The sequence below is a fragment of the Phyllostomus hastatus genome, unplaced genomic scaffold (genome assembly GCF_019186645.2).
Source record: "Phyllostomus hastatus isolate PE091 unplaced genomic scaffold, TTU_PhHast_1.1 phas_scaffold_317, whole genome shotgun sequence".
In the NCBI taxonomy this organism is placed as follows: domain Eukaryota; kingdom Metazoa; phylum Chordata; class Mammalia; order Chiroptera; family Phyllostomidae; genus Phyllostomus; species Phyllostomus hastatus.
Window position 1 is genome coordinate 10,819,950 of NW_025334023.1, and position 26,937 is coordinate 10,846,886.

A 26,937-nucleotide genomic window follows, 5' to 3' on the forward strand; every position below is an offset into this window, starting at 1 on the left:
ATAGTGTATTTCCTGAAAACTACAAATTTCATTACACCCTTCACATTGTCAACATAATTTACCTACTTAAAACTTTCATGTTCTGGAAAATACAGTAATCTGTTATTCAGCTAAAAACAAAGTATGCTTTAGGGAGAAAAGTAAAACTAAGATTTTCATACAATAGCTTAAACTAAAAGAATTTTAGATTCTATTTTCCTGGATTTCTTTACATACAATTTTAGTGCCCAATAAATGCTCTGAAAGGTTTATACAAAATATTCAGCAAAATATTAAGGCATTTAACCATGCCCACAAGTGAAAAGATTTAGCTAAAAAGGTAGTCTGGAGATAAAAATGGAAAACCAGGCTATTATCAAGGCCTGACCTTCTGCAGAACTTGAAAGTTTCCTCCTAATGAGGTCAGATCCCTGAAATAACATTTCATTGGGCAGGCAGGGAAGGACAAAAAGCCAAAAAGCACCACTGGTATCCCTTAGGATTTGCAGGTGTGCACCAAAAGGAAAGTGAGAATGCCTGGAAAGCATGAATGTAGACAGGCAGGAAGGAGTATGGAGATGGTTACCCAAAAACCTCTTTGTTCAAGTTTTAATTTGGGGTTGGCCCTGCTTCCTTTTTTGGAAATAGCTGCAAAGAACTGATTTATGAGGGATTTTTGGGACAAACTGATTCATTACCTCACTTTGGAAAACCTAAGGTGGAGGTGGAAGAGGAGGACTAGCCATTTTTCCTAATTGGAACCATAATCTTCCTGCTTACAAAGGGTTCCATTTCCTTAGAATGCTGAGATGCCCACTTCAGTGTGTTCTGACACGTTTTTCACTTGAGAAACTTCATGTCAGTCCCTTACTTACCTTAAAATACTGTGCAACCTGGTTTTTACATCTTGACTACTTCATTAAAATTGCTTTGAGTATTATCAAGGACTCCTTGCCAAAACCAATGTGCTTTTCTTAGCCTCTTAATCTCTCCTGGGTCATATACTCCTTAAAATTATCTTTTGCTTTATGTGACAATGCATGCCTTTCTGTACTTCTGTATTTTTACTTAGGAAGAATTAAACTTCAGAGATCAAATACAAGTATAGAAAATAGTCTTTCATGTCCTTTCTTCTTGTATAAAGTAACCACTGAGTTAATAATTTGGCATAGATCCTTCCCAAACTTAGAAAAAATTTTCACCAATTTTCAGAAATTAAATGAGATCATATATACATATACACACATGTAGTTTTGCCTTTTTTCATTTACCATATCTTACAAACCTTTCCATGTTGATTAATGCATGTAGATCTGTATGTCTAACGCTATGCATTTCCTATATGAAAGTAACATACTTGAGCCATTCTTTCACTGACGGATAACTATTGAGTTACAAATTGTTGCAATGACTATCCTAGTACATTCACTTCAGCCAGTTTGAAGATTTTATAACTTGAAAGCTGCTGGTTCACAGTTATTTAGAATTTTGACAGGTAGTGCGACCTTCATGGGTCACACCACTTTAGTCTTTCACCAGCAGACTTCAGAGTGCTTTGTTTAAACAACCTCTTTCAACACTTAACGTCCCTAGTTTTCATCACTGTGCTGCTCAGCCTATGAATATCTTTCCTTTTGTTAATTTCCTCTTGGTATTTTGTTTTTGCTCATTATTTTGTGCTTCTTTTTTGACTTAAATTTTTAGAATAAGTGTCTGATCTTGTAGTAACATAGCTTGTAACCTTTTAAATGTTTATTATACTATTTTTTTCCTTCTGTGGTCTCTGGGGCTTGTCTTGCTTAGAAAAGTCTTCCTAAGATTAAACAAATTTTCTGTATTCTAACACTTTGCTAATATCTTTAATTCTTTTGAAATTGTATGTGAAAATACTGAAGAGCCATTTCTCCATTTTATAAAACCTCTATAATAAACAAATGGGCTAATTTCTGGATTCTATTAATAGTTTTGTTCCACTAATCTGTCTAGTCCTTTTCCTAGACCACCCTGTTGTAAATACTCTAGCTTTATAGTTCTAGTATGTATCAGGGTTAAGTCCTCATTAATTGTCCTTTTTCAGAAATGTTTTTTTTTTTTTTTTAAAGATTTTATTTCTTTATTTTTAGGGAGGGAAGGAAGGGAGGAAGGGAGGGAGAGAGAGAGAGAGAGAGAGAGAGAGAGAGAGAGAGAGAGAGAGAGAGAGAGAGAGAGAGAGAGAGAGAGAGAAACATCAATGTGCGGTTGCTGGGGGTTATGGCCTGCAACCCAGGAATGTACCCTGGCTGGGAATCGAACCTGGGACACTTTGGTTCCCAGCCCGTGCTCAATCCACTGAGCTACACCAGCCAGGGCTAGAAATGTTTTATTTAATCCTGCATTTAATTTTCCAGATAAATCTGAAATTATCTTGCCAATTTCCACTAAAAATTACATTAGAATTTACTTGAAATGCAACTAATTTATGGTCTCAGGAGAATCCAACAATGATATCACATCTTAATTTCCTTTTCAATCATACCTTATTTATCTTGATTATTACACTGGGGCCAAAATTTGCAGACCAGTGCAGACTCACAGGAATGACTGCAGATAACACGGACTATAACATTAAGTGTGCTATTTATTTGTTCATTCAGTTAAAGGTTCTTTTTATGTTAATATGAACTTAACTTTTGAATCAGTAATAGATGCTAATTTTTCAAGTGACTTTTCAGTATGACTTAAGATCATATAGTTTTTCTCATTTATTAAATTAGGATATTTTCATTGCTATACTGTCTAATGGTAACCCATCCTTGTACTGGTAGGATAACCCCAACTTAGTTATGACATTCTCTAAATGCACTGCTGGCTTCATAGTTTCCTTAGGATTTTTGCATTCACATTGATAAGTGAGACTGAGAGACAATTTTTTTCTTTCAAAGCTCTCCTTATTTAGCATCTATTAGGTTAGTACTGTCATAGTTGGGAAGTCTTCTTCTTTGTTTTGTTACTGGTGCCTTTTGTCAGGCATACATAGGTCATTCTTTTATGATTATCAGTTTATTAAGGTTTTCTAACCCTTAGGCCAGTTTTTTGAAATTTATGCTTTCTTAGAAAATGATGCAAGTCAATTTTCAGGACTATTAGCATAAGTTTACATTAAATCATTTCTGATTTTCAAAGACCCTCATATCTGTAGTATGTTCCTTTTGTTTCCAAATTGTTTTCTTTCCTTTTCTTCCTCAGATTTGCTAAGTGTCTATTTATTGTTCTTTTCAAGTACCAATTATTATTGTGATCAATTTATTTTCCATTTCATTTATTTCTGCTTTTATTTTTAAATCCTTTTTAATATCTTTTGGGAGATTTTACTTTTTCTGCTGTTTCCGTTTCCTTTTCTGTTCTTTCCTGCCAGGTGTACACCCTTTAAGGATGTGCTGCCTCATTCTCTCAGTGAGTTTATCCATACAACAAAGCAAAAAATGAACCCATTACCATTATTATGTAAGTGGCTACAGCACTATATTAATTTGGAGTCAATCATAGTGGGTTCCAGTCCCCCACCTCCTAGTTATGTGATCTTGGCCAAATCTGCGCTGTTTCTTCATCTGTAAAAACAGAAATAATAATACTGATTAAATTTGAAACTATTTTCAAATCACTTAGCATAGAAACTATCCCATATCAGTAATTCAACAGATATCTGGTAAAATGCCTCAATTGCCCCATTTCTAAAAATGAGGTAATTGGGATGACTAACCCCCAAATCTCTCGTACGTGTAAAAACCTTTACTTTCAGTCTATCAGTTCATCCACCAGACAATCGACCAATCAGCCTACCCACTTACCCACACAGCAGTTAGTAAGCTTTCTCCTTGAACTATATATTCTAGATGTCAGGAACTCCAAAATGAAGAAAGAAAACAGTACCTACCTTCCAAAAGCTCAGAGTCCATGAAGGGTAGGGGTGAAAATCAACTGTTAAAAGGTAATTATAATACAATATGATAAGTGGTCTAATAAAAAGGTTGCAGGAATTCAGAGACTTTGTAGAGTATGTGCAGCAAAATCAAAGATCTAGGTAAAACCCTGATTCAGGTACTTCCAACTAACTAGTTGTGTGCCCTGAGACAATTAACCTTGGTGCTTTATCTGTGTAAATCAACGGTAATACTATCCTGGAAGGTTATAGTAAGGATTAAATAAAACTAATATAAAGCACTTACTATAGTGCCAGACTCATCATATGAACTCAACAAATGGCAGTTGTTACTATTACAAGATGCTGTGGAAGTTAAAGAAAGGCAATTTACTATATTTCAAGAGAGGAAAAATATGGTCAGGGGAATTTCCCAAATATGTTCAGAGCACAAAACCTATGGCAAAGCAGAGGTCAGGAGGTTAAGGGAGGTGAAAAAGGTGAAGGGATTGAGAAGTGCAGATTGGTAGTTACAAAACTGTCATGGGGATGTAAAGTATAGCACAGGGAATATAGTCAATATTGTGATAACTATGTATGATGCCAGGTGGGTACTTAAATATCAGGGGGATCACCTTGTAAAGTATATGATTGCCTACCACTATGCTGTACACCAGAAACTAACACAAAATAAGAGTGTCGACTGTAATTGAAAAATAACATTTAAAAGTTTTGTAGCTAAAAAAAAAAGTAGCAACTATAGCAACTACAAAACCCCTCCCTTGGCAAGGCAATAATGATGGAGGGAAAAAAAAACAGCATGAGAATCAAGGTGGGTGATGATGTTGGAGGACAATTTTAATTTCTGTATTCTCAGCTGCCAGCACGTTTGCACACATTTGACCCATACATTTATAATAAATAGTTAATGGAAGAATACACGTTAAGCAATAGGGCTGAAGAAAAAGATCTGGGCCAAACTGTTCAAAGTAAACATTTTACAGTTACAGTGGAAGGAACCTTGGATTCTAAGAAGACCTGGAGCAATCTCTTGATAAATGACCTGTGGTTTTTTTGTTTTGCTTTTTTTGCACTGGTTCTACAACTTACCTGTTTGGCCTCAGCAAATAACTGATACTTTGAATGTCCTTACCTGTAAAATAGGAGTAACACCTACCTTACAAAATTATTGTGAGAATTAAGTACCAAGCGATTATCAAAGGGCCAGGCAATAGTAAGCACTCAATAGTGAGAGCGGCTGCAGCTGCTAACTTCCCTGTAGGTCTTTTGCCACACTTGTGAGAAGTTAGGGTTAAGAATAGCCTTTCTTCAACGTCCCAACCAGCACTTAAACAATTACACTAGGTTTGTCAAGGACGAAAGGCCCCGCCCGGCACGCGCCACACAGGTCACCTACGCAGACCGCAATCCTGGAGCCTCCACCTGAGCGCTGAGCCATGAAGGGTGCGATCCAGGCCTGGCAGTTTTAAAGACAGGGCCTAGATAAGCATGGGTGTGAGACCGAGAGGAATTTCACCGAAAACCGGTATGTACCAGGATCCGACTCCTCCTGAAGGTAAGCCTGGAAAAAGGTGAAGGAAAGGAAGACGGAAGTGACGCAAGCCGTAAGGAACTGGAAATGACCAGAGCACGCCGGAAGTTTTCGTTTCCAAGGCGACGGCTCTGTGGGCCCTCCAAGCAGGTGGCGGGAGTCAGAACGCTGTCAAGTTACTCCAAGGAGAGCGTACCCGTGTTCGGCGGTCGCCGCCACAGCGACTCGCAGGGAATAGCAGCCGAAGACGGCGGCCGCCACAACTGGCCCTCGTGTGTGGAGGATAAACGGCCGACCCAGCCATCGCGGCGGCCGGTCAAAGGAAAGAGGTAGCGAAGATCAGGAGTTCAGTTTCAGCGAAGACAGGGAAAGAACCCTTGAAAATGATGACCGTCGCTGCAGCGTCTCTACGGGAAGCGTAAGTGAGGACGTTATCTTTTCCATCAGTAACTCCAGAAGGGTCAGTGAAGACCTGGGCCACCGCCGCGCTGGTTCTCCGGAGACAGTTAGGAGAGAAGGTGGCCACGGTCACAGCAGCTCTTGGGAGAGAGTGAGAGGAGACCGCGGATTTGGCAGCAGCGACGTCCGTTTCCGTGAAGTGGGCGGCCACCAGTCTAGTGACTCTGGAGGAACCGTCAGAGAAGACTGCGGCCTCCATCTCAGTGGTACCTGGGAGGGGGTCAGGGAAGTCCGCGGCCCCGGAACCAGCGACCCGGGGGAGAGGGGCAGTGAAGACCGCAGCCGCCGCCTCAGTGGCTCTTGGGGAGGAGGGAGTGTCGATGGCGGCCCCAGCTTTAGTAGTTCCTGGGAGGCAGTAAGTGAAGACCGCGGCTACGCGGCCAGCGACTCCTCCCGGGTGAGCGGCAGCCAAGACTCCTGCCGCCGCCTCGGTGGTTTCTGGGAGAAGGAAAGTGAAGACGGAGGGGTCCGCTGCAGGGGCTCCTGGGAGAGAGCAAGGGAGGACGGCGGCCCTGGTCCTAGCGAAGACGAAGGCGGCCGCTGCAGTGGCTCATGGGTGACAGCCAGTGAAGACCGTCGCGGCAGCAGGGGCCTGGACTCTTCTCCTCCCTGGAGTCCGTGGGATCGCACCATGCCTGGGGTGCCCGGGTCAGGCCCTTCCACCTCCTCTGCGGAGAACACAACCCCGTGTGAGTCCTGTTACTTCCATGGCCCTTGTCTCTGCCGTACTCCTTTTCTCACTTCTGCCCCCAGCAACCTTATCCCTTTCTGGCAGTTGCCTTTCTCAGCTGTCACTCCTCATTTCCTCTAAGTGACTGACCTATTTTCAGTGGGTCTCAAAGCTGTCCACCTTTTCCCCAACCTACTTTATTTTAGCTTTACTGCCTTTCTTCCCATCTGCACGTTCCTCAGTCTTCTTACCCATTGATGTCCACTCTCGTTAAATCTTAAGAACGCTTTTAAGTTCTTCCTGGATTTTTCTGAAGCATTTACCCTGTGAAGATGACATTAAACTTACCTAGTTTTCTTCCTTCCGCTCTGTTGACTCTCCCTTTTCTTTGCTGACGTTCCTTCATCCTCTCCTTAAATGTTGCTTTTTTTCCCTGGACGCTGCCATCAGTGGTGCTTTTTTCCATGTTATGCACTGTACTTCAATCCTACTGAGGACCCCCAAATTATGTTATTCATTCAGCCATCTAGTAAATACTTATGAACTGGATAAAATGCACTGTGTCTTAAGGATATATCATTAAAGAAGATAAGCATATTCCTTACCTTCTACTGGGGAAGATAAATAGTGAACAAATAATGACTAATGTGATGAGTATTATAAAGAAGAGTAGAGTGCCATTAGTTCCAGTAGGAGGTGAGGATGGGTATCAGAAAAACCTACCTAATACTGAGACACATCTAACACTGAGGTCTGAACCTCACATCACGACTCTGGGCTGCAGACTCATATGTTAAAGTCCTTTCTGAAACTGTTGCTTGAGCACCTGGAGAACATGCTTAAAACATAATTTTGTATCCATATGCCTTCTCTGTCCTTTAGCATTCACTGTCTCAATGGCACCACACCAGGGAACTAAGCCAGATTCCTTGCATACTCTTCCCTTATTTTGTCCACTATTCACATCCAATTTCTGTTTAACCTGTTTTCATAGTATTTGTTGAATATTCTGTTCCTAATGCCACTCTCTTGGTTGCAGGTCTCAACCTTTCTGCTGTAGACTACCATAGCTATTTTCTTACATGGTCTCCCTGAATCTCTAGTGTTGAAATTTTGCTTCAGAGTCAGTCCCCTAACCACAGCCAGTCCTATACACCCAGCATTACACATCTGATAATTACTATTCTTCTGTTTAAAATCCCTCAACAACTCCCCATTTAAGTGCTTCTAGCTCTTTATGGCTCCAATGGCTCCTGCTCCAGGTAACCCGAACTTTAATGTGTTTCTCTGTATTTGCCTGTCTTTCTGGAGACCTCGGTTCTCTGATCAGTCCAAGAAAAGTCATTGGTTTTCAGTTTGTTCACCAGTTCTCCATGCTTGTTACATGTTAGAACTGAAACGGAAGTCAGATCAACACGTTAATCACAATTGTCTTTGTAGTAAATTATTTGGAAAATCAAAGCCATTTTTTTCTTTCTTTTGACTTATTGCTTCAGTATTTTTTTATATTGTAATATAATTTAGACAATTCAATTTTTCGGTAGGTGCCAGGAGGAAAGTGCATTTTGGTAGCATACATGATGCAGTACGAGCTGGAGATGTAAAGCAGCTTTCAGAAATAGTAGAACATGGAACCAACATTAATGAAGTTGACATCATCCATAAATTTACCCCTTTACATTGGGCAGCACATTCTGGAAGTTTGGAGGTAAGAAGCTAAATAAAACTAGGTTAAATTTACAGCAGTTTTGCAAATTTAACCAATAGGACTGAGGTCCTACATGAGGCACTGCAAATATTTTCTTTTTCATTTCAGTCTAATGTGGGGTGTTTTGGTCACAAATTAAACCAAAACTTAGTGGGATAAAATAACCATTTATTTATGCTCAGGAGTGAACCCGAGCTTTGTAACAAATTAACCCAAAACTTAGTGGGATAAAATAACCATTTATTTATGCTCAGGAGTGAATCAGGAATTTGGATCCCAGGGACAGCTTGTTCTGCTCCATGATATCTGGGGTTTAGCTACAGATTGAAAAGCTGGGGCTAGAACCTTCTGAGGTCTTATTCACGCAGATGTCTGGTGATAGATGTTGGCTTTAGGCTGGGTACCTTAATTCTCCTCCACATGGACCTACTGGTGGAAATTCTCCACCTGGGCTGGTTTGTGCTTCCTCACAGTGTGGTGGCTGGGTTCCAAAGGCAAACATAAAGGGTAACTTAGAGTGGGTAATATAGTGAATACCTAGTTTTCTTAAGTCCAAACATTTTTGCTATAATTGCTTCCGATTTTTGGAAAACAAATGGAGCATTATAGATACATTTGAAGTCCCTGTGCACCCCTCCTAGGCACCATTTCTCCTCTTCCAACTCCAGAGATAACTATTACCCTGAATTTGGTGTTGATTATTCCCATCTTTGTTTTATGCTGTTATGGCATATGCTTATATCATTGTCTTAAATGACATGTTTTATATAAATGACATGTATCATTCTGCATCTTGATACATGTGGTTAAATATATGTAATGTAGTTTATTTTTTAAAAGACTTTATTTTTAGAGAGAGGGGAGGGAGGGAGAGAAACATGGATGTGCAAGAGATATATTGATAGGTTGTCTCTCACATGCCCTCAACTGGGGACCTGTCCTGAAATCCAGGCATGTGCCCTGACAGGGAATCCAACTGGTGATCTTTTGGGTCACAGGCCGACACTCAATCCACTGAGCCACACCAGCCAAGGCCTCTACTTTATTTCTTTCAGCCATGTTGTGACAGTCTATTCTTAGACTAATATCAGAATTTATTCATTTTTCAATGGATGGATATTCAGTTGGTTTCAAGTTTTAGCTAGTACAAGCAGTGCCTAGTAAATTTTTTATGCAAAATTTCTTATTCTTGGGCTGTGTACAAAGATAACTGAGATTTTTTTCTCAAGATTCAAGGCTGTGTGGGGGGAGCTTATTTTAGCTACTACATTTCCCCAGCCTGCTGCAGTAGGTCTATTCACTATGCAGTCTTTTTCTTTTTTTTTTGCTCCCCCGCCCCCTGCACTTAATCTATACTTTGGCAGCTTTCCCATCTGTTTTGTGATTTGAGTTTCAGATGTCTCCTAGTTTCATCAAAGATGGGGTTTTCTTCCTGTTTTTCTTTTTCTTTTTTTGATGATTTTACTCTGCCATATTCTAGTAGTATAGGACTAATTGATATACTACTTATTTAATCTCTTTTCTGGTATCCTTTCAGCTTCTCTGATTACTCTCACTTAGGCTTCTTTGGTTAACCTACCCTGCCTATTCTATAAATATAGGTGTTTTTATGCATTTGCCTTCTCTCTCTCTCCAGGCAGTTTTTTTTTTTTTTAATTTCCTTGGCTTTATCACTTCTACATAATAATTCATGGATTTGCTTTCTATCCTGAATTCTGGCTCATGTATTGGGTGCTTGATCAACAACTCATGCATATCTGACTAGCGTCTCAAATTCAATTTCTGTAAAGCTAAACTATTATTCATTTCTATCCCTTTCTTAGTTTTCAAGGCTAATGGACTTTGAATCATTATTGAGTTGTTTCAGTTTTTTTCACCATCTAAAATAGTGGTTTTCAACCTTTCATCTCATGGCACACATAAACTAATTACTAAAATTCTGAAGCACACCAAAGAATATATTTTTTGCCAATCTGACAAAAAACATATAATTTTGATTCATTCACACCAGACAGCTATTGTTGTGTTGGCTGTTGTCACTTTTTAAATTTGACAATCTAAGGGAAAAGAGGTCTAATCTGCCTCTGACTAAATAGACAGGTATTGCATATTTTTAAAATTCTTGCAGCACACTGGTTGAAAATCACTTATCTGGAATATTTGTTTAGTAACAACAACAACAGAAAACCCCCACAGGACTGTTGTAAAACAATATTGTCCGTCATGATTATTGTAATATAAAGTGCAAAGCAATTTTCTCAGAAATCTGAGAAGCACCAAATGTGATCATTTAAAAAGTATCTGTTTGAGTTGTCTTAATTTTTTTCAGAAGCATTACACATTATCAACATTCCTCTAGGTGAAGGTGCCCTTCATGGTCCACATTGATGCAGTAAGAACTGATCACTAGGTCAGTTGGTTCTATTCCATCTTTGGTTTTCGATTTTTCTTCTTTGTCCTCATAGCCACTGCCTTAGATCTAATTAGTTTTCTCTTTTTTGTCTTGTCTACTTCTAGTTCATATTCTGTATACAAACTTACCACTCTAAACCAAAATCTGACATTACTTAACACTCACCCTCTATAGGACACAGTTAAAGCTATTTAATATGGTAGATTTATATCTCCAATCCCATCTTCCAACACACTTGGACGTTTAAGCCCTGGCTGGTGTGGCTCATGGAGAACTAAAAGGTCATCGGTTTGATTCCCAGTTAGGGTACATGCCTGGGTTGTGGGCCAGGTCCCCAGTTGGGGGTGTACAACAGGCTACTGGTTGATGTTTCTCTCACTCTCTCCCTCCCTTCCCATCTCTAAAAGTAAATAAATAAATAAAATCTTAAAAAAAAACCCTGGACATTTCAGATTATATATTGTAGCAACCCTGGAGTTTGATCCTACTTCCTCTCCCCTGCCCATGGTGGTTGCTGCTGTGTGCTTGCATTTGTTTACTTGCCTGGACTAATTAGGTGGAGTCTGGTTTCCTCACAGCATGTAGCCACTGCTCAGTTGTTGTTTCTTTTAATTCTTGTTGTTTTTTTTAAAGCCTGGCTTTTTAGGGTTCACCCCTGGGTCAGCATAGTTTGGTGGTTAGCCAGTGACTTATGAGAGCACATGCTTAAATATTTTGAGCCAGTAAGGATTTCTTCTTTTACTGATGAGTCTCTGTGTGGCTTGGCGAATGTTTTCAAAATCCAAGCAATTTAAAAATTGGCTGGACATCTTTTTTTTTTTTTAGAAAAATGTGTTTGTAAGGCTTCATGGTTAGCCAGGGATGTCTAGCTAACTTAGTTCCTCTTCAGTCTTTTCTTGAGTCTGAGCAGCCTTGTACATGCACACAGCCTTTTAGATTACAAGGATTAAATGGAATCTTAGTAAGGCCCACTTTGGCCATCTCATTTCTTGGGTTTTCCTATTAATTTTGTGGGTAGTCTGTAGTTTTGTGCTTGCCCCAACCAGCAACATGACTTCAGGCTAGCTCTGATGTTGGCTTTCTCAGGCTGCTCTGAGGTGTGGAAGTGTTTTTGACAACATGCCTGGGCATGGAACTTTTCATGTTTAGCTCCTAATTAAGTCAACCCTTCCAGGAGGACAATGGAGCTGTCCTATGGATCTACCTGTCCACAGGTAGATCATCTGCACCATGCAGCGGGGAAGAGGGGTAGCTGTAGTCTCAGCTTTCCTGTTCTTGCTGAGATTCAGTAGATTTTCTTGAATAAATTCTCCTTATTTTGTTATATTGCCTGTGGTCAATTTCCAGGGTCTTCCAGGGTCTTGTTTTTTGACAACTTTGTCCAGTTTTATCATTGCTTCTTGGGGAGGGTTTGCCAAGCTCCTCACTTAGCCATTTCTGAATTCTTGCTTATTTGTCAGTTGATTTTTCAATGTAATCTAATGGAGAACAGATACTGTTTTCATTAAATGGTGCTGGCACAGTTGGACATTTATGTGTAAAAAAGTTTGAAACTTAACCTTATAAAACTTATAGAAGAAAAAATTAGGAGAAAAATCTTTGCAAATCATATGTCTGAACTTGTGATCAGAATGAGAGACTTACAGCTCAGTAGTAAGAAACGAAAAAACCCAATTAAAAAAATGACAAATGACTTCAATAGACACTTTCTCAAAAATATGGATGGCAACTGAACACATGAAAAGATATTTAACACCATTAGGCATTAGGGAAATGCAAATTAAAACCCAGTGAGATGCTACTACATGCATATTAGAATGACAAAACAAAAACAAAAATACTCAAGAAATAGCAATGTGAAATATTGGCAAGGATATAGAACAACTAGAACTCTCATACATTGCTGGTAGAAGTATAAAATGATACAGCCACTTTAGAAAACAGTTTCGTGGCTTCTTAGAAAGTTAAACATATGGTTACCTATGTTCCAGCAATCTCACTTCTACATATTTACCCAGGACAAATAAAAAACTTGTACATGAATGTTTACAGTATTCTCCAATATCGGAACAGGCTTAGTATATGGTAGTCTCTCCAGAAATATTTGTTGAGTAAATGAATGATATACTGTGATTATTAGTGAAATTGAGCTTTTTTAAAACAATTTTGTCTTATTTATTATTATTATTTTTTAAGATTTTATTTATTTATTTTTAGAGAGGGAAGGGAGGGAGAAAGAGAGAGAGAGAGAAACATCAATGTGCAATTCCTGGGGACCGTGGCCTGCAACCCAGGCATGTGCCCTGACTGGGAATTGAACCTGCGACACTTTGGTTCATAGCCCGCGCTCAATCCACTGAGCTATACCAGCCAGGGCAAGTAAGCCTTTTCAACAAATGATATGGCAATAACTGATTTTAGTGTATTGCAATGATATAATCAATTAAAAAAAACACAACTTCCTGAAGGTAGAACCTACAAACTTGAACAGTAAAGTATATATACTGTACCATACTGTATATACAGTATATACAGTACTGTTATTACTGTATATAAAAACAGTAATACTACATGTGGCACATACCTCTAAGTACTATATTATAATGAGACTCAGGGCAGTTTTTAAAAATCTTAAATGAAGATGCATTTGATTCCCATTTTTAAAATATAAATCACTATGTTTTTAGAGAGTATCATCAGAATAGCAAAGTTTTCTTTGCTACAGAAGCTTCTGGGCCCATTTGAAAGATCCTTGGCAGAGGTTGCAAACTAGCAGCCTCTGAGCAAATTTGGCTCACACATGTTTTGTTTGGGTTGTATAGTATTGGTTAAATATTAGATTTGGATCAACATTTTACTCATAGCGATGACTGGCTGGAATTGAGTAGCACCTTATTGTCGAGGAGTGTTGTCTCCAGTTTGTCACAGTTCCCACTGCTACCTATTGTTTACCCAACCGTAAAGCCAAGCCCTGACTGGTGTGGCTCAGTAGGTTGGAAGTCATACTGCAAACTGAAAGGTTGCTGGTTCGATTCCTGGTCAGGTTACATGCCTAGGTTGCAGGCCAGGTCCCTGGTTGGGGGCCTGCGAGAGGCAACTGATCCATGTTTTTCTCCCTCTCTTTCTCCCTTCCCTTCTCTCTAAAAATAAAGATGTAAGTAAGTCAAATAAGTAAATAAAAAAATCTTTAAAAAAAGTCTAAATGCTGGTTACCATATCATTGTACCTGCTCTTTTGTTTTTCTTATATCTGGTTCCCTTACTCTCTTAGGCTTCTTTGGCTGCTGTATTTCATGGTAACAGACTAAATTTAAAAGATATAAAAATGTTCAAAACATCTGCCTATCACTTGTGAATATGATTGTTTTCTTAATTTAGTGTCTTCATTGGCTCCTCTGGCATGGAGCCGATATTACACTAGCAACTACGAGAGGCTGGACAGCAGCTCACATAGCTGCAATCAGGGGTCAGGATGCATGTATGCAGGTAATAATAGCTTTGTCTACTTTTTAAAAATTTAGTAAGTTTAATACTTCAGCATAGTTCTGATAAGCTATTGCTTTTATTTTAATAATTTGACTTTATTTTAATAATTTGATTCTGTAGATTTACTTCTATTGGGTTGGCCAAAAAGTCTGTTAGGTATTTTCAATACAATGGCTCTAGTAGTGTTTAGTTTTCAACTTCATTTGAAACAATTTCGTTGGATTGCATTGTGACAGGTGTCATATCAGCGTGCATTTATTTCTAATTTTTTTTGCAAAAATTTTTAGTTACTTAATTGTATTATGAAGCTGGACTAACATTGTGCCTCATAAAACTTCTGGGGTGTTAGAACATGGGCATGGACATACAGGTAAAGTAAGAATTCAGGTGAAAGTTAAACAAAATGTGTTCAATGGAGTGGTAGTGAAAATAGTCATTTCACCTTAAATAATGTTTATTGGCCAATTAGACATTCTCTTTGATCAAGGCCTAATAATCTGAAGTTATATACTTCCTCCCCTTCTTCAAAAAGCTTCAGATCACCAGTCTGGGGATTAGAATCATGACAATTGCTTATTACTACACAGCATACTCCTCATAACAACTCTGTGGCGTAGGGATTATTAGAATTTCCACTTTCTAAATGAGGAAACTGAGGCACAGAGAGACTGAGGAACTTGCCCAAGGTCACACAGCTAAGGGGTGGTAAAGCTGGACCTTAATTCAGACTGTCTGGCCCTAGTGCCTAGGTGGCAACCTCCATGTTATACCCCATGTTGTTCATACCCTAACAAGCCAGTGGACATACTATCTGCCCTGTCCTCCCATATTTTGCAGGACTGACCATCAGATTTCCACCTTGTTGAGGAGATAAGACCTAGTTCCTTTGCCATCAAGCCTGGGCTGATGTAAAGGGATGCAATCTGATCAGGGTGACAGCTAAGTATGTTCATGTTCTCTGTGCTGTTTAGAATGCAAGGAATCCTGGCCCCAGACACAGGCTTCAAAGCTGGCTTGGAGCAAGTGCTTCAGAGGAAAGTAAAATCTGCACCAAAAAAAATACTGAAAGGAGAGTCAGTTACCTGGAGATGCAAGAAAAGAAAGGAGGGATGGGGTGGAGCATGGTTGTCGCCTGGAGAGTAAAAAAAAGGCACAGGCATAGAAGCTGAACTGAGAGCACAGCTGAAGGAATTCAAGACATAACAGTTCTGTTTAGGATCCAGCAACAGAATGCAAGAGTGAGGTGTCACTTTGGTCCAACCAAACAGATTTCTGTTTGGGGAAGTAAGTATAGCTGATTCACCAATACATGTTTATTTTCAGATACCTAGAGTGATTTCTTTAAAAAAAAGCCATGGTAATTTTATACCAACCTTGAGATTATTCAGACATGCACTTCATGTAACTATAAAGGAGAAATCCAAGGTTATGTTAAAATAATTATTATTTATTTTATATCTTGGGAGATTCTATTAGGAATATTAGAAAACCCTAGAAAGAATCTATATCTTAGAGGGAATGTTTATAAATGCCAGTTCTTTTGAGAAGTCCATGTGAATTTCAGCTGCCTGGAATATTCCACTTTTCACTAAGATACTTTTCTGGGCTTCCATCCAGATCTTGGCCTCACCCTCCTCACAGTCCACCTGCTAATTCTTACAATTTACATTTCCAATGCTCTCTCAGTTCTCCAACTGAAACTTCTCTCTCAGCTGATACCAATTCCAAAACAAGCACCTCTTTCCTTATCTATCACCTCTTCCTTGACTTTGTTCCAAATTTTTTTTAATAATCTTTATTGTATTTTTTTCATTACCATTTAGTCTCCCTATACGCCCCATCTGCAATCACTGCACTTCTATTGGGTTGGTCAAAAAGTCCATTATATTTTTCTGTATGATGGCTTTAGTAGTGCTTAGTTATCTTTAACTTCATTTGAAATACTGTTGTTGGATTGCATTGTGGCAGCTGTCATATCAGCATGCATTTAAAAAAACTTATCAAAATTGGTGAATTTTTCTGCAGCCATTTTAACATTGAAGATGGAAGAAAATACACAGTATTTTTGGCATATTATACTTTCATGCAAGATAAGAACACCACTGAAATGTGAAAAAAAAATTTGTGCAGTGTGTGGAGATGGTGGTATAACTGATTGAACATGTCAGAGGTGGTTTGCAAAGTTTCTTGGCACTATTGACCTTATGGCCAAATAATTCTTTGTTTTGGGGCTGTCTTAGACATTGGAAGATGTTTAGCAGCAGCCCTGGCCTTTACCTACTAGAAGCCAATAGCAGGAGATCACTAACATACTCAAAATGTACAAATCAATGAGGTTATTGGTGAAAATGAAAAATGTATCTTTTATTTTATGGAAAAACTAATTGGATTTTTTTGGCCAACACAATATGTTCTAAATAAGAACTTATGGGATTCTATGTCTTAGATATTTTAGTATCAACTATCTGCTTAAACAAATGATATAAGACAAGAGACCTTTTTATCTTTGAAGTTGTTTATCTGTTTGGGTTGTTTTAAGGGCTGTGCACAGTTATGCACAGTTCTTCATAGATCAGTTAGAGGTTTTTGGTGTACTCACTGACCATAGAGGGTGAAATTAGGTGATGGCAGTGGGAAAGAGAGAAGGTGATTTGACATCTACCGAAGTAGTCATAGACCGAGTATGGTGAGAATTTAAAGTTTTGAATCAGAATGACAGATAATTATGAAACTGTAGAAAGGAATATCTGAAAGGCCAGGGAGATTTGGGAGAGAAGAGGTTGCGTTCAATTTAGCAGTTTAGGGTGCCTGTAGGTCATTCAGGTGCAGAAGGTGCAGGCAGTTGGAAGGGGACTGGAGACAAATATTTTAGATAATAAAGTATAGAGAACAGTGAGTACTGAGTCTCAAATGTTAAAGAATGTTACTAGTAAGGATGGAAGGAAGCAGAGAAAAAAATGTAAGGAATTCACAGGAGGAAGTCTGAGAGATAGAGCCAGGATCCATTAGGCTGTGCAAGTGAAGGAAGAAGTTTAAGAATTAGGCAGAGTATCAGTTACAAGATAAAACTAAAGGGAATAAAGCTTAAGGAAGTGCCATTGAATTTAAGAGCTCTTTATAGGGGGAGGCTGGCTGTATTTCTATGCAGTGGTGGTGGTGACACTCAGTTTGCAGGTGGATTTGGAGTTGAGGTATTAATTTGAGAAGTAGAAAGTGGAAATGGTAATTTTAGGGGACATTGAGGTCAAATGAAGCTTTACTGGATACTTTCCTTCCTCTAGTAATGAAGCAATAGTTCAAGCCATTCTCTCTGCCTTGATTGTCCTTCTCTTTCTCAAAGTGACCTCTTCCTTCTCAGAGCTGGTGTGGTACTTTTTTGTAGTATACGTTTAAGTTCTTGCTTATCAAGGATAGATCTGTATGGTTATCTTTGTCTCTACATAAGCCTAATTCCCTAAGTTGATATGTCTTCATATTCTTTGTAGTGACTTTTAAAACATAGTAAGTGCTTAATATATGGTTTGTGATGTCTAAACTAGTTTGTTAATGTAAGTCAGATCAAATCATGGGATTATTCTTCTTAAAACTCTTGATAGGAGTGATGACTAACTAAACTTTTTCTAAGACATTGCTAAATATGGGATGGTTAAAAAGGAAAAAAATGCTCAGGGAGAAAAAACTAAAAAACACTAACTAATAATTTTTTGAAGCAATTACTCCAGACATCATATAGAGGGATATGCTGTGTATACGATATAATCCATGCATAGAAACTGGGCCACTTGTAAATTGAGATGGAATCTTCTCAGATGCAGTTAGAAGTTTGATTTGGAGCTTAGAACTATTACTTTAATAATGAAATCCTTTTATTATATTCAAAACCCAGTTAATAAAACATTGTGCTTTTGAAATAATGCAAGTTTAAATTTCACTTTTATTAGTTTAGGGTTAAAGTATTTAACTCAGTGGTTATATTAATCAATGCTCACGAAAAGTGTGCCTTATAAACTGTATATAATGCTCAGATCAGAATGTGAAATCAGGTGTTATAAAGATTCCCTACGCAATGTTAAAAAAGACTTTAAACATTCTCTTTGGATTAGCTAGGAACTTCTCATAGTTTCCTGTGGCACATATGTAAGAGCATATGTAATAATTTAACTGAGTTATAAATTGCTTGCCTTTGAATAATCTCCATCTGCATTTATGATTTAAAATCTATATTCATATGAACTCATTCATATTTTTCTGTTGTTAGGCTCTTATAATCAATGGAGCAAATCTGGCTGCTCAGGATGATCGTGGTTGCACTCCTGTACACCTTGCTTCTACACATGGACATTCTTTCACTTTACAAGTAATGCTCCGCAGTGGAGTGGTGAGGGATTCCTCTTAATATATGAGAATATGTAATCATATAAGTGAAATAGCATTTGGTGGTCTGATTATCTTTTCCTGACTTTCTAAGTACTCTCCATGACTTTAGGGAAATGATTTTTTGTATCCTCACCCAAAGACGTTTTTTCATTGCTCTTTAGAGAGAGAGGAAAGGGGGGAGAGAGAGATAGAGAGATAGAAAGAGAGAGAGAGGAAGAGAAAGAAACATCGATTGGTTGCCTTCTTCTATGTGCCCCCATGGGATTGAACCTGCAGCCCAGGTATGTGCCCTGACCAGGAATCAAACCCAGCACCTTTCGGTCTATGGGATGACTTTCCAACCAACTGAGCCACAGAGGCCAGGCCTTTAGGGAAGTAATTTGAACTCTATAGCTTTTCTATCTTTAAACATAGGAACAATAATTTAGATAAACCTTAAAAACAAACCCAGTTTAGTAGTATAAATTATTTCAGAGGCTATGGGTTGTTCAGAGTTTAATTGGGCGGATTCTGAAGCTTCCAAACATATGTTCACCTGTGATTGTAAATCTTTCTGAATTTCTGTGTGTAGCTTTTATTTCATATAATAACTTATCAAGTGATTTATATCTCCAGACACTTGATTATGATATTTATTTTTAATATTACTCAGTGTTTGTAGAAAATAACTTCTTATAAGAAAAGAACTACCTATATTGAAGACATTATGGTAAGAGTTGGTACTTCTGTAGTGAAAAGTGTAAAATCTTAGTATTTTTTTCATTAACTCTTTATACTCTTAAAGATATGATTTGATCATTTGAATCCACTCCTTTCATTTTATTATCCAGGAACCTGTGGCCAGTAAAATGACTAGTAAAGTTCCTTCTTTAAAATTGATTCCAGAGAGAGAAGAAATGGGTGGGGGGGAGAGAGAGAGAGACACTGACAGCAATTTGTTGTTCCACTTATTTATGCATTTATTGGTTGGTTGTTGTATGTGTCCTTACTGGGGATTGAACCCACAACCTTGACATATACTCTTGACATAGCTCTCTAACCAACTGAGCTACCCAGCTAGGGCTTAGTCTTTTTAAAAACTATTTTTTTTAAAGATTTTATTTACTTATTTTTAGAGAGAAGGGAAGGGAGGGAGCAAGAGAGGGAGAGAAACATCAGTGTATGGTTGTCTCTCACATACTGCCCACTGGGGACCTGGCCTGCAACCCAGGCATGTGCTCTGACTGGGAATCAAACTGGTGATGTTGATTTGCAGGCTGTCACTCAATCCACTGAGCCACATCAGCCAGGGCTTAAACCTATTTTTATATGACTACTTGTGTTCTTTTTAAAAGTATGTTATTGGCTTATATGTTCAAATCAGTGGTTTCAGTAAAGTTTTCTTTTATATTTAGTGTTGCCTTATAATTTTGAGAACAGCCACCCATTCTTATTTCAGAGTTAAGTTGCTAGACTTAGTGTTTCCCCTACAAAATGGAAAGAAACTTAGTCTTTGTGAATGTTACCTCTAGGATCCCAGCATAACTGATGTTAGAGAATGGAAACCTGTACATTATGCAGCTTTTCATGGACGGCTTGGCTGTTTGCAACTTCTGGTTAAATGGGGATGTGGCATAGAAGATGTGGACTACAATGGAAACCTTCCAGGTATTCACAAGAGGAACTAATTTTGTTTTTTCATTAATGTAAGCTTTAAAAATGTTGATCATTTTTAAAGAAATTTAATCTGTCATTATTCTAATAGTCTTTCACAGAACTTAAGTAGTAAATATGTTAACATGAACATTTTTTAAATCTTGTATTACTCCTATATTGTGTACCTATCATGTGATTGATTTTTTTTGGAGCTATATTGGCAAAAGAGAAATTGGCAAAATTAAATTCAGATTTTTTTCCTTTAACATTTAGTCCACTTATACCTCCCTGCCCCTACAATCACTACACTGTTGTCCAAGTCCACATGAGTCCTTTTTGCTCCATCCCTCTACTCCCTCGTCTCCCCCTGACCACTTAGCTGTCACCCTGCTGTCTGTCTGTCTTTATTTTCCTTGTTATTCAGTTTGTTCATTAGATTCCACATATGAATGAAATTATATGATATTTTTCTCTTACTAGCTTATTTCACTTAACTAGTGTTCTCTAGGTCCATCCACACTGTCACAAAGGGTAAAATTTTCTTCTTTTTTAAGGCTGAGTAGTATTCCATTGTGTAGATGTCCCATAGTTGTTTTATTCACTGATCTACTGATGGAAACTTGGGCTGCTTCCGTACCTGCGATGAACATAGGAGTGCTTATGTCCTTTCGAATTAGTGTTTTGGATTCTTTGGATATATTTCCAGAAGTGGGATTGCTGGGTCAAAAGGCAGATCCATTTTTAATTTTTTGAGTCATCTCCATACTGCTTTCCACAGTAGTTGCACCAGTCTGTGTTCCCACCAACCATGCAAAAGGGTTCCCCATTCTCTACATCCTCACCAGCGCTTGTTTGTTGATTTATTGATGATAGCTACTCTGACAAGTCTGAGATGGGACCTTGTTGTGGTTTTAATTTTCATTTCTCTGATGATTAGTGACATTGAGCATCTTTTCATATGTCTATTGGCTATCCTTTTTGCCAAATATGTCCTCTTTGGAGAAGTGTCTTTTGCACATATTTTAATTGGATTGTTTGTTCTTTTGGTGTTGAGCTTTGTAAGCACTTTATAAATTTTGTCTATTAACCCCTTATCAGATGTGTTGGAGAAAATGCTCTCCCATTCTATGGGTTTTATTTTATTTTGTTGATGTTTTCTGTTGCTGTGCAAAACCCTTTTAGTTTGACGTAGTCTCATTTGTTTATTTATTTTTGTTTTCCTTGCCTGGGGAGATATATCCAATAAAATATTGCTATGAGCAATGTTGGAGATTTTGTTACCAACGTTTTTTTCTATGATTTTTATGGTTTTGGGTCTAATATTGGGTTTAAGTATTTAATTCATTTTGAATTTATTCTTGTGTGTGGTGTGAGAAGGTGGTCTAGTTTCATTTTTCTGCATGTAGCTGTCCAATTTTTCCAACACGATTTATTGAGTAAACTATCTTTAGCCAATTGCATGTGCACCATGCTGTTTTGATTACTATGGCCTTATAGTATAGTTTGATATTGGATAGCATGATTCCTCCAACTTGGTTCTTCTTTCTCAGGATTGCTGTTGCTATGCAGGGCCTTTTGTGATTCCATATAAATTTTTGAAATATTTGTTCTAGTTCTGTGAAATACGTCATGGGAATCTTGATAGGAATTGTGTTGAGTCTGTAGATTGCTTTGGGTAGTATGGGCATTTTAATGATGTTAATTCTTCCTATCCATGAACATGTTATGTGCTTCCACTAATTTGTATCTTTTTCAATTTCTTTCTTCAGTGTCTTGTAATTTTCTGAGTATATGTCTTTTACATCCTTGATAGGTTTATTCCTAGGTATTTTATTCTTTTTCAAGCAATTGTGAATGAGAGTGTTTTCTTAATTTCCCTTTCTGTTAGTTTGCTATTGACATATACAAATGCAACTGATTTCTGAATATTAACTTTATATCCTGCTACTTTGCTGAATTCATTTACCAGTTCTAGTAGTTTCTTGGTGGAATCTTTGGAGTTCTTTATGTACAGTGTCATGTCATCTGCAAATAAAGACACTTCTTCCTTTCCAGTTTAGATGCCTTTTATTTCTTCTTCTTGTCTGATTATTATGGTCTGGACTCCCAGGGCTATGTTGCATCAAAGAGGTGAAAGAGGACATCCCTTTGTTGTTCCCGATCTTAAGGGGAACGCTTGTAGTTTTTGCTCAGTGTGATGGTAGGAGTGGGCTTCTCATAAATGGCTTTTATTATGTTTAGGTATGTTCCCTCTATTATCATTTTGCCAAGAGTTTTTATCATAAATGGGTGCTGGAGTTTATCAAATGCTTTTTTTGCATCTATGGATATGATCATGTGGTTTTGTTTATGTGGTGAATCACATTAATTGATTTGTGAATGTTGTATACCAACCTTGCTTTCCTAGAATAAATCCCACTTGACCATAGTGTATGATCTTTCTGATGCATTGCTATATTCAGTTTGCTAATATTTTGGTTAGGTTTAGTGACTGTTCATCAGGGATAAGGGCCTATAATTTTGTTTTTTTTGTAGTGTCTTTACCTGGTTTTAGAATTAGGATAATGTTGGCCTTCTAAAATGAGTTTGGGAGCCTTCCCTCCTCTTGAATTTTATGAAATAGTTTAAGGAGAGATGTCAGTTCTTGTTGGTATGTTTGTTAGAGTTCACCTGTGAAGCCATCCAGTCCATGGCTTTTGTTGGTAGATTTTTGATCACTGCTTCAATTTCACTTGGTGTAATCTGTCTATTCAGATTCTCTGATTTGTCCTGGTTTGGTTTTAGAAGTGTATGTTCCTAGAATTTTCCATTTTTTCCAGGTTGTCCAGTTTGTTGGCATAGAGTTGTTCATAGTATTTTCTCACTTTTTTTTATTTCTTTGGTGTCACTTGTTATTCCTCCCCTTTTATTTCTGATTTTATTTATTTGAGTACTCTTTTTTTCTTGATGAGCCTGGTTAAAGGTTTGTCAATCTTGTGTATCTTTTCAAAGTACCAGCTCTTGGATTCATTGATCTTTTATATCTTTTTTTAGGCTATTTCATTTATTTCTACTCTGATCTTTATTATGTCCTTCCTTCTACTCACTTTGGAATTTGTTTTTTTTTTTTTTCAAGTTTCTTTAAGTGTGATATTAGATTGTTTATTTGAGCTTTTTCTTGTTTTTTTTTTGAGATAGGCCTGTAATGCTATGAATTTCCCTCTTAGGATTGCTTTCCCTGTGTTTCACAGATTTTGGATTGTTGTATTCTTATTTTCATTTGTTTCATTTGTGTCTTTTGATTTCTTCTTTGATCTTGTTGTTGATTTATTCATTGTTTAATGACATGTTATTTAGCTTCTATGTCTTTGTGTGTTTTTCAGTGTTCTTCTTGTGATTGATTTCTAGTGTCATAGCATCATAGTTAGAGAAGATGCTTGATATGATTTCAATCTTAAATTTTTTAACACTTGTTTTGTGTCCTAACATGTGGTCTGTCCTAGCAAATGTTCCATGTGCACTTGAAAAGTATGTATATTCTGCTGCTTGGGTGAAATGTTCTGAAGATATCGATTAAATCCATTTGATCTAGTGTGTCATTTAAGGCCTCTGTCTCCTTATTGATTTTCTGTCTGGAAGATCTGTCCATTGAAGTCAGTGGAGTGTTAAAATCCCTGAGTATGACTGTATTTCTATCAGTTCCTCTTTTTATGTCCATCAAGATTTGCTTTACGTATTTAGTTGCTTCTGTGTTCGGTGCGTAAATGTTTACTAGGGTTATATCCTCTTGTTGGATTGTTCCCTTTATTATTATGTAGTGTCCCTTTATCAAGGCTTACTTTAGCCTTGATTTTAAAGTCTGTTTTGTTGGATATAAGTACTGTTGCCCCAGCTTTTTTCTTCCTTTCCATTTGCATAAAATAATCTTTTTCTATCCCTTTACTTTTAGTCTGTGTGTATCTTTAGATCTGAGATGGGTTTTTTGGAGGCAGCATATATATGGGTATTGTTCTCTTACCCATTCATCTACTCTATGTCCCTTGGTTGAAGCATTTAAGCCATTTACATGTAAGGTGATTAGTGACAGATATGTATTTAGTGCCATTTTATCATTAGTCCCTTTTCCTGTGTTTTTTTTTCCCCCTTTCTTCTTTTCTTCTTGTTCTTCTTAAAGCAAGCCCTTTAATATTTGTTGTAGTACTGGTTTGGTGTTAACAAATTCCTTTAGCTTTTTCTTGTCTGGGAAGTTCCTTATTTCACCTTTGATTTTAAATGATAGCCTTGCTGGGCAAAGTAGCCTTGGTTGTAGGTTCTTGCTTTTCATCACCTTGAATATTTCATGCTGTTCCCTTCTGGCCTGAAATGTTTCTGTTGGGAAATCAGATGACAGTCTAATTGGTGCTCCTTTATATGTAACTACCTGCTTGTCTCTTGTGTCTTTTAGAATTCTCTCCTTGTCATTTCATTGAAATGAAAGCCATGTCATTTTAATTATGTTGTGTCTCAGCATAGCCATCTTTAGGTCCAATTTGTTTGGGACTCTGTGAATTTCCTGGACTTGTGTGTCTTTTTTCCTTCACCAGATTAGGGAAGTTTTTGGTCATTACTTCTTCAGATGGGTTCTCGATCTCTTGCTTGCTCTCTTCTCCTTTTGGTATTCCCATGATGTGGATGTTATATTTCATATTGTCCAAAATATTTCTTAAGTTCTCTTCATTTTTAAATTTTCTTATTTTTCTTTTTTAATATATATTTTATTGATTATGCTATTACAGTTGTCCCATCCCCCCTTGTTCCCTTCTGTCCTGCACACTCCCTCCCACCCCACATTCCCACCCTACACCTTAGTTCATGTCCATGGGTCTATAAGTTCTTTGGTTTCTACATTTCCTGTACTATTTTTAACCTCCCCCTTTCTATTTTGTACCATTTTTTAAAGTTCTTTTTTCTTTTTGCTGCTTTGCCTGGGTGTTTTTTTCCTACCTTGTCTTCTAAATCACTGATGTGATCCTTTGCTTTAGCTATACTGTTTATTCCTTCCAATGTATTATTTATTTCAGATATTAAATTCTGTATTTCTGTCTGGTCCTTTTTTATGGTTTGTGTTTTTTTTCATGCTGTTGTGTATTCTTATAATCATTATTCTAAACTATCTGATAAATTGCTTGCCTCCATTTCACTTAGTTCTTCTTTTGGAGAATTCTCGTGTTCTTTCATTTGAGGTCTGTTCCTTTGTCTTCCCATTTTGGCTGCTTCTATGAATTCTACTTGGCACACTTGGCGCATCCCCCCGCCACACCAACCTTAGTTAAACTAATCCTTGATATAGCCTCAAGCTGTAATCAGCAGCCCAACTTAAGCACCACAGTGGGGGAACAGAGTAATTCCTGTAGGTGGGGCTATTGCTTCCCCTTCTGTTGATACCACTTGGAGGGAAGTGCTCTGCCTGAGAAAGATGACTCCTTCAGTATGGGGAATCACTCAGCACAAGTATCCCGGTGGCTGTTCCTTCATTTCTTTCCCCAGAGCTATCAACTCCAGACTCTCCTCAAGCATCTTTAGTCCACTTTGCCCTCCCTCTGCTCAAGCTTAGGGTAAGTGGCTGCAAACAAAATTTTGTGCATTTGCCCTTTAAGAGTCTTTCTGTGTCTCCAGCCATGTCTCCCTGGCAGACAGAAACCCTGCTTCTTTTCACAGCTGGATGTTATCTGATTTCCTTTCTGGCTCTGGTGCTGTAGGATGGGGAGCCCAACTTGGGGTTTAGATCTCACACTTCTCAGGGGGAACCCTGCCCCTGGCCTCTGAAATATCCCTCCAGAACTTTCGCCGCCACCTGTGGGAGCCCAGCCAGCCCTCTCTCACCTCCTCTGTTCTCCCTACCAGTTTCATTTTGGTAAAGTGGTATCTTGTGTCTGTCCTTGGTTATAAGTCTTCTCTCTAGCTAGTGTTCAGTTGGTTATTCAGGATGAATTCTCTACAATTGAACTGTAGTTCCAGGTTGGTCCTGGGAGGAGGTTAGTATAGCTTCCACTTACTCCTCTGCCATCTTGGGTCTCTGGATTTTTTTCCAGCCAGCTGTTTCCTTCATCTACTGTCTAGTGTTATTATTTTTTAACTTCATACATCTCCACCCCAGAGACAACTTAAAAAAAATAGTGTAAGTGGTGGACACTAGTGTATTTGAGTTAATTTGCCAACTGCAGTTGAGCAGCCTGCAATCAACTGGCCCATTGAAATCCATCCTCTGAACACCCTGTCTTCTTCTAAGAGGTGCTATAGAAATTGATAAGAGGGGATGGTCACAGTGAGATTGGAGTGAGGGTCACTAAAAATGATAGTTGAACTATTAATTAAATAATTATTGTAAATGGGGATTGTTTTCTTAATTTCTCTTTCTGATAGTTAGTGCACTAAAGTCTTTTTTTTAAGATTTTATTTTATTTTTAGAGAGAGGGGAAGGGAGGGAGAAAGAGAAGGAGAGAAACTTCAATCAGTTGCCTCTGTCACACCCCCAACTGGGGACCTGATGTGCAACCCAAGCATGTGCCCTGACTGGGAATCGAACCAGAGACCCTTTGGTTCTCAGGCTGGCGCTCAATCCATTGAGCCACACCAACCAGGGTAGTGCAGTAAAGTCTTAAATGTAAGACCTGATACCATAAAACTTCCTAATAGAAAACATAGACAGTAAACTCTTCGACATTGATTTTAGAAATAGTTTTTTGGGATATGTCTCCCCCAGCAAGAACAAAAGCAAAAATAAACAAATGGGAATACATGAA

At 38.1% G+C, this 26,937-nt stretch overlaps 1 protein-coding gene and 1 long non-coding RNA gene across 9 annotated transcripts in view; one reads left to right on the forward strand and one right to left on the reverse strand.

Annotated features, from left to right (window-relative positions):
* Positions 1-2,287: 2,287 nt before the first annotated feature.
* Positions 2,288-5,473, reverse strand: LOC123805504. The gene is made up of 4 exons (XR_006783315.1): positions 5,295-5,473; positions 4,988-5,030; positions 3,893-3,936; positions 2,288-3,566 (listed from the first exon to the last, which is right to left on the reverse strand). It is a non-coding gene; the product is annotated as an uncharacterized LOC123805504 (long non-coding RNA).
* A 199-nt stretch (positions 5,474-5,672) lies between these two features.
* The window catches only part of ANKRD42 (ankyrin repeat domain 42), a 61,656-nt gene continuing 40,391 nt past the window's right edge, over positions 5,673-26,937 (forward strand). For 5 of the 8 annotated variants that reach the window (XR_006783304.1, XM_045817996.1, XM_045818002.1 and 2 more), the window contains exons 1-5: positions 5,673-6,577; positions 8,100-8,266; positions 14,057-14,164; positions 18,423-18,542; positions 20,053-20,188. Coding sequence is in view for 7 of the 8 variants with exons in the window: in XM_045817996.1 (XP_045673952.1) it covers positions 6,520-6,577; positions 8,100-8,266; positions 14,057-14,164; positions 18,423-18,542; positions 20,053-20,188 (589 nt within the window). In the remaining variant the exon portion in view is untranslated. The remainder of the gene's footprint in view (positions 6,578-8,099; positions 8,267-14,056; positions 14,165-18,422; positions 18,543-20,052; positions 20,189-26,937) is intronic. The other 3 variants (XM_045817997.1, XM_045817998.1, XM_045818000.1) reach the window with 3 other exon arrangements.